General features: G+C 43.8%; 1 protein-coding gene across 3 annotated transcripts in view; it reads left to right on the top strand.

Annotated features, from left to right (window-relative positions):
* The first annotated feature begins 2,306 nt into the window (after positions 1-2,306).
* The window catches only part of PPP1R7 (protein phosphatase 1 regulatory subunit 7), a 39,077-nt gene continuing 33,124 nt past the window's right edge, over positions 2,307-8,259 (top strand). For 2 of the 3 annotated variants that reach the window (XM_032781470.2, XM_032781467.1), the window contains exons 1-2: positions 2,313-2,385; positions 4,403-4,525. In XM_032781470.2, the coding sequence (XP_032637361.1) occupies positions 2,340-2,385; positions 4,403-4,525 (169 nt within the window). In that variant the 5' untranslated portion in view covers positions 2,313-2,339. Of the gene's footprint in view, positions 2,386-4,168; positions 4,247-4,402; positions 4,526-8,259 lie in introns of all 3 variants that reach the window. The other variant, XM_032781473.1, reaches the window with a different exon arrangement.

The raw sequence follows: 8,259 nt of genomic DNA, 5'->3' as shown, positions 1-8,259 counted from the left end.
TGGCTCTCCAGGCTTCATTTATACTATCCTTTCCATGCCCATCCACTCTTTAAGGAGGCGGAACTCAGGGCTGGTCTACACTACGGGAGGGGATCGATCTAAGATACGCAACTTCAGCTATGTGAATAACGTAGCTGAAGTCGAAGTATCTTAGATCGAGTTACCTACCGTCCTCACGGCGCAGGATTGACATCCACGGCTCCCCCTGTCGACTCCGCTACTGCCGTTCGCGTTGGTGGAGTTCCGGAATCGACAGGAGCTCATTCGGGGATCGATATATCGCGTCTAGATGAGACGCGATATATCGATCCCTGAGAAATCGATTGCTACCCGCCGATACAGCGGGTAGTGAAGACATAGCCTCAGAAGTTTCAGCATCCATTTTTCAACCTATTACAATCTCCCTAGCCATTAAGCCTCATATTACGGTAGTGACCTCAATGGAGGAGCAGGCACTCAGCAGAACCCTCAGGGCTATTCAGACTTTAGGCTTTTATGAATGTGTCATATTAGCTATCTTTCACTGTTGTTAACAGTGTTAGGTCCTACACCGGCCTATCACAAGATGTGGTATACCTCATCCAGTGCATCAGCTGTCCCCACAACAACTATGATGATGAAATCAGACAATCATTAGGCTCTCAGTGTCACACATAAAACTTATAAAAGACAAAATCACCCTATTACTCGTGGGTGAACACTTTTCACAAAGTGATCACTCCACAGCTGACTTCTGAGTCCTTGTCCTCAAAAGAAAGCTGCACAAAAAGTTGAGCCTGGGAACTTGAATTCATAACTGCTAGACATTAAAAACCATGAACTTAACAGAGAAAATGATTTGAAGGTTCATTCAAACAATTTGTAACACACCCTGCTGCCCACTATCTCTCAATTGCCTAGAACGGCAGAGGTATTAATTGCACACTTCGTTCTAAGCAGTATCCTACATGTATCCTACTCTTGTGTTTAACAATCTGTTTCACATTGTATTTGGTCTGCATCCCCCCTCTCTACATAGAATAAATTCAGATTTGCATAATTTGCACATGCTGTTACCACAGTGGCATACATGTAGAAGTGCACTTGTGGAATTATTAAAATTTGGATAACATCAAATTATATACATAGAAAATCAGCCAGTATAAGGAGATTCTCACAATAAGCAAATCTTCACACTTCTGTAATGACTTCCTTCCATGTCAGTCTCATATCACTCCAGTACACTGAGTAAATATTAAAATCTCCATTTTAAATGAGGAAACTGAGATGTGGCAAAATTGTGACAAATGGGCAATGAAATTTGCCATCATTGGCATCATGAGGAGAGGCAAGGGTTGACATTCCAACAGCATGTAAGAGATGATAGGTAGGGTGGAGATAGGCTATGCCTTAAAAGTGAAGACAAGTAGTGTATGTTTAACATGACGGAGAAATGGGAGCCAGTGGAGGGATGCAATGGATGTGTGTGTAAGATGGCATGTGTGAAAATGATGTTTGCAGCAGCATTGTGAATGGATGTAAATGGGACAATATAGCATCTATTAAAGCCAGAGTGAAGGTTGCTGTAGTTGAAATTCAAGATGATGACGTTTATCCATGTAAGTTCTTTGGGGCAGGGACTGTCTTTTGTTCTGTGTTTGTACAGAGCCCAGCACAATGGGGCACTGGTCCATGACTATGGCTCCTAATCACTCTGATGACAAATAAAAGCCATAAAGGTGCAGAGGAAATGTTGGATCTTATAGATATGTAATAAAGCAGTGTCAAGATTTAAATACATTTACCTGTTGCCTAACAACCATCAGATATGCACCATAGAGTAAAATAAAACAAAACATTAAATTCAGAAATAGAGATCAATTAGCCCACTAGGTCAAAGAAAAAGAGAAAAGCAAACCATTTGCTCTCAGGCAAAGCACCACTGATCAACGTGAAAAGTCGAGAGCTGCATAAGATGTAAATTGATGCAACATTTGGCCTTAAAATTTTTCTTGTCAAATTCTTTTGATCTCTTTTTAATATGGCAAATGGCAGAAGCAGCAGCTGCCGGAACCCTGCAACAGTGCTAGCGCTGAGGTGCTGCTGCTGCCGCCAATGAAGCAGCGTGGGTGGGCACTATCCTCTCCTCTCAGCTCGCTTGTCAGTGCCTCCCTAATCTAGCCAGCGGAGAACTACATCTCCCATGAGGCTGCGGAGACTACACGCATGCGCCCGGAGTCCTACGAGGCCTCAGTGACACAGCAGCAGAGCTGATTGGCGGAAATCTTTGCCCCGCTCATTCCGCTGATTGGTTGTTCCCGTTGCTGCGAGGAGGTGTGGGTGGGGGCAGGAAAAGCGACATGGCGGCGGAGAGAGGAGAGGGGCCGCTGCAGGAGATGATGGAGGGTGAGAGCCCGGTCGTGTCGGCGGGAGGGGCTGAGCCCCAGTCCCGTCTCGCTCGTTCGCTCGCAGCAGCCGGGGGCGAGACGGGGCTGGGCCCCCGGGGCAGCCGGCGAAGGGGGGCGAGGACCGGGGACCAGTGGAGGGAAACCCGTGGGGCGAGCCCCTGGGGCCGGGCGGGAAGGAGGCAGCTGATGGCGGGGGGCGAGGGCCGGCCCCGGGCAGCCTGAGGTGACAGCCCAGGCTGGGATTGATGGGGGGAGCCGGGGTCTGGGGCGATGCTCGGGGCATCAGGCCAGCTCCCCTGCCGGGTGCGGTCGGGCTGGTCCGGAGTCCTGGGCCCGAAGCGGAGTGACCCGGGCTGGGCAGGGAGGCGGGTAGCAGGGTTGGGCCTGCGGGAACGGCTGGCTGGAGGGGCAGGGTCTGCCGAGGGTGATGGTGCCCTGAGAGCGGAAGGCTTGTTGCCGGGGTCAGAGCCGTAAATAGCTATGGTTGCGGTCGAGGCAAGAATATAAAATTGCTCCCTCCCCCCTCCATATAATTTCGTAGTAGTTACTTTGTTGAAAAAACAAAACAAAAAAAACACCCAACCATAAATAACAATTATAATGATACTAGAATGTTTGTTTATTTTAATCATAAGTTTGGCATACAAAATCAGCTAATACATATAAGGTGTGTATCATAATGCATGTAACCTACTATTTAAATAATCACAAATAAAATTTAGCTGCAGAACCATATCTGATATGATTAATGATTATTTTTCAAAATTGTACTCTTTGTGCTTTTAATGAGGCAAATTCATCGATAATTGCATGAAAATTAATATTATTTGCTACTTCATGTTTTATTGATAAGATGGACATATTTGTTAATCTCTCCTGACCTGTGGTTGCTCAAAGGTAGTTTTTAATTAATTTGAGTTTACTGAAGCTTCTTTCGCAAGAAGCCAGAGTTATTGGCAAGCAGAGAAATATTCTTAATGCAATTTCATCTTTTTCTGCACCCCTCAGCTTTGCGTGCCTGAGGCAAGTGCCTCACTTGCCTCACCTTTGTTACGGCACTGGCCTGGGTGGGGGCAGGTGGGGCCAGGTCGAGTTTTGGACTGGCAAGAAGGGAATGGCTGAGGTGCCGAAAGGGAAAGCGATTCCGAAGCAGGTTTGAGGGATGGGGTTTGAAGAAGTACTTTGTGTTAGTTTCCCGCTGGGAGCAGTTAGGGCTAACCTTCTTAAGGATTTGGGGATCCGGCACTTGTGGACTGGAGATGAACATGGGGTAGTGGTTAAAATATGGGATTTGCAAGGGAACTGGGTCCTATTCCATCTCTGGATCTGGGTGTTCTTGGTGAAGTTGCTTGACCTTTTTGTGAATCACCTAAGCTATTAGTAAAATGGGGAGTGTTGTGAGGCTAATTAATCACTGTACAGTGTCTTTTCATCATCAAATGAAAGATGCTATAGAAATGCGGCTTATTTGTAATCATGATTAAATCATCTTTCCCTTACGCCCTCCCTCCCTCCATGGGATAGTGTCATATTTAAGATTGTTCAGTCACATAAAGTTCTGTCCAAACCTTTGAGCAAGATGGATCTCAGTGCTCAAGAGGCCTTAGCTCTCCACTGAATGAAATTATAAACTGGTCTCATGAGTTGTTGCTGGGGAGATGAGGTGGCCCTGTGGGTTGCAACAGGGAATGGCTGGTCTTTAAATGTCACAGTTCTAATTCCATCACCTTAATCTTTGGATTTACACTCCATTGATCTAAGAAATTTCCTTTTTCCTCCAGTCTTCTTCCCAGATTGTTGGTTTAGGAAGATGTGAAGGGAGGAAAAAGTGCTTCAAAAAGTCAAAGTAAAAACAAGGGGTAAGAGGACTTTTATTTAAGACTAAACCTTTAATTTAGTAAATTTAGGCTCTCTACTAACCTCATAGTGGTTTATACGACTCTTGGTTATTGTACCTGCTTACTGCTGCTGTTGTCTGAAAGTAGCCTAACCCTGCTGTTATGTATCTTACACAGTTGACAGGCGAGTAGAGTCAGAAGAGTCAGGAGATGATGAAGGGAAGAAGCAAGCAGGTTGCATAGTAACAGACCTCAGTCAGCAGAGCCTGAGAGATGAGCAGAATGGGGAGAACTTAACAGGTACCTAATCGTCATTTTAAGGATGGACTTCTTAATGCCATGTGTAATAAAATGTTTGTACCATTCCCAGTTTTGCAGTTACTCTGATCATGTATTATATTTTAGTTAGTTAATCACATCTGCCCTATGGATCTATATTTTGAGATTCACTTTAATTCTGGTCCTTTATAGTATCTTTGTTTTTATTTATCTGCAAACATATTTAACTTTAAAAGAAATCTTCAGAGAGTTTACAGTATCAAAGAGAATAGGATTTTTCTGATGTACTTCATTATTACTTTTTACTGTGGAGAGGTTGCAGGCATTGTTCATTTTAAAGTCCTATTTTTTTGCTCCTCTCTTGAATCCTCTTAGCTCAAAACTAGCACCGTTATTATTTATTATTGTTTGTAATAGTGCTTAGAGGCTTCAGTTGTCCTGATGGGCCTGCAGGAGAGTAGGTCTTCTTTAGCAGTCCATTTAAGAACTGTCAGAGCAGATCCATTTATGCAGATCTCATATGCCAACATCATTTAAACTTTTGGGACCCTTTTTTTTTTTTTAAAAAGGAGGGAAATTCTCCAATAAAAACTTTTGTCAAGAAAGAGTTACAGTCTGAAGTGTTTCAGTGAGGTCCAGATAATATGCAGAAACACAGTTACACTTTTTTTGGTAGTTCTCCATTGCCATATAATCCTTCCTCTCTGACTAACACATCACTGGTTATAGAGACCACCCAATCTTAATATTACCCCTTAACATTGGCAAAGGTATACTCAGTTCAAAATAGCAAATTACTAGGAAAGTTTAAAATCTCATGTCCCATTCAAAGGATCCATTCCAATATACTGTAACTCTGCATTACTTGCTGTAGAAAGTACATATGGGAATGCTGTACAATTTGCATAAACTTTCAACACCTTATAATTAGGGCTTTTATTTTTAGGGGTTTATTAATTATTTGCAGGTTATTTTTAGCAATCTTTGAGTTTTATGTATGTCCAAAAATTGGAGGATTTGGGGGTTTTTCTTTGTATATCTGTAATGTTACATATATTATACATTATTAATTACAGTAGGACATACTGTAATGCAGGGGTAGGCAATACATGGGCCGTAGTCCAAATCCAGGAGGCTAGATGCTTTACAGTGGACCATGGGGCAGAGGCAACGCATGGGTGGGGCTGGCAGGGTCACTTACCCTGGTCACTTACTCCCCCCTAACCCCCCGATTGTTCCGGATGCCACTGGAGGATATGCCCAGACCACTGGAGGATATGCCCAGAAGCGAGGAGACAGCACTCCTCCTGGCAGCTGCACTGTTCCTGTATCGGTGCAATGCAGGTAGGGAGCAGGAGAGCTGACTGAGCTACTCCCTCCCCGCTCACATGGGGCTGTTTGACCTTGCCTGCTGCTGGAGTTTCAGCACTGCTGCCTGCTTTGCAGACCATCTGCAGGTGAGAGGCAGTGCAGCCCCATGGGGGGAGGAACTCAACCAGCTGCCATGCTCCCTCCCTGCACTGCATGGACACACATGGAAAGTCCTGCTGCCAGGGAAGCACTGCCTCCTTGCTTTTGGGTGTCTTGAGAAGGGGGGGTCTTATATGACCCCCCCAGAACCTATCATTTGTGCCCCCTTCCACTAGCCACAGCTACATGTTTCCTCTGTGTGCAAGCTGAAGCTGTGCTGCAGCCAAGTGGAGCCATACTTGTACTCCAAATAGTCCCTGGAGGCCCCCGTCTCATGCCCCCTGCTCCCAAACGGTTCCTGGAGTCCTCACCCTGGCCTTTTGCCCCCTGACCCTGAGTGGTCTCTGGAGCCTACACCATGGCTTTATGTCCTCCCCAGTCCCCGGAGCCCTCTCCAGCTCCGAGTCCCCTACCCAGCCGATCTCTTTCCCTCCCCAGTCTACCTCTAATCACCTGCTTCCATCACATCCCGGCTTCCCCCATCTCACCAGGGCTGCTATCTGGAGTCTCCTTTGGCCCTCCCACTTAGGGTGACCAGATAGAAAGTGTGAAAAATCAGGACAGTGGGTGGGGGGTAATAGGTACCTATATAAGTGAAAGCCCCGAATATCAGGACTGTCCCTATAAAATTGACACATCTGGTCACCCTACTCCCACTACCCGGAGCCTCCTTCTTGCCCCTCTGCTATCCCAGCCCCCAAAAAGTCATTGCACCACTAGCTAGATCATAGTCCAACAGCTTCACCTCCTGGCTCCAAGCTCAAAAGTATTCATGCACAGTCGCACACTGCTTTGCTGCCCAGATCTCAGTCCATTCCCCTTCCTCTTACCCTCTGCCCCATTTCTGCTACTTGGCTTAATTCGGGACACAGAGGAATGTGTGTGTGTGTTTATGCCAGGTGGCTGAGGCCAACCCCTTGCTTTCTGTTTTCAGTTTAGGGAGATAAGATCACCTTACTCTCCTGGCAGGGCAGGCGGGGAGCTGGCAATCAATCAAGGTGTGGGGGCAATCAGAGGATTAGGGGAGAGGAGCTAGGTGGTAGTCTGGACCTTAACCAAGAAATTTGAACCTTGATAAAAAATAATTAACTATCCCTGCTGTAATACTTGCAACACTTTATTGCTTGTTAAAAATCACACCCCCAAAGTCCACATGCAGGCTAACCTGTAAATATAAGTAACCATTTCCAGTGTATTTCTGGTTTTAACTGGATAAACACTGATTTTTTTTTGTAGTATTGGGAGTGGTTTATCAGTATTTATTGGTTAAAACCATAAATCAGAAGCCCTACTTTTATAATCAACATATTTAATAATGCCAAACAATCAATCTTTCATAAAATTCTTCTCTACTAACACAGTACATTATGGTTGTATATAGAACTGACATAGCTTAATTGTACCCTGGGACTAGATTTTGTGTGTTTGTTTCTTTGGACATCTTTATTGAACAGTTAATAAACAGTAAATATCAAACAGCATATTTCCACTACAGAACAAAACAAGGAGACACAATTTAGATTGGATGGACAGTATAAACTGGGAGCTTATTTAATGTTTCCATCTAGAATTCATCTTTCCATCCAAAGCTGTCAGTTAAAAAATAAAAATACCTGTTCTCTGCCTTGGTTGAAATATATGTAGTTAAATCCAGCCAACCAGTTTGAGTTACACAACTGAAAGATAAACTTAAACATGGATAGCTCAAACAACTGAGATTTCAAATTTCACATGCAATCAGTTCTCTAAGGAATAGCATACGTGTTTTTAAAGAACATAGTTATAAGTAATCTAATATTTTTTCATGCATTTGCAGTTAAAGAAAAGTGCAGTTATGCTTGTAATTACAAGTGCCTGTGGTACTATGAACTTACATAAACTAGTCGTTTTGTAATGTGGAACTCAATCTTACAGAAAAAACCTACATATGGACTTTGTAGAGTTTTGTATCTTGCAATCAGTGAAGTTGCACAAAAACTCAGTTGTGCAATTCTAGAGTTGGAGTTTTTTTATTTTTTCCTCAGAAAACACAGTTCATATAAAATAAAAACTGTGCGAAAGCAATATAAACGTATTTTAATACACGAGTTGAAGTGCAGTTCTATTCTTAGCAATGACTGTAAAGATACTAGTATAGGGTTATGTGTTTGTTGCCTGTTAGTGATGCTATATCACTTTTGCTCAGTTTACCAGTAAAAACCTATTGTCTTTCTATCTAGTGCATTGATTCTGAAAATCAAGCAGGGTTCTTTCTGGCTTCAGTACCGCTACAGATATCAAAAGAT

Source organism: Chelonoidis abingdonii, chromosome 8 (genome assembly GCF_003597395.2).
Source record: "Chelonoidis abingdonii isolate Lonesome George chromosome 8, CheloAbing_2.0, whole genome shotgun sequence".
Classification (NCBI taxonomy): Eukaryota; Metazoa; Chordata; order Testudines; family Testudinidae; genus Chelonoidis; species Chelonoidis abingdonii.
This window is presented reverse-complemented; position numbering and strand designations above follow the sequence as displayed.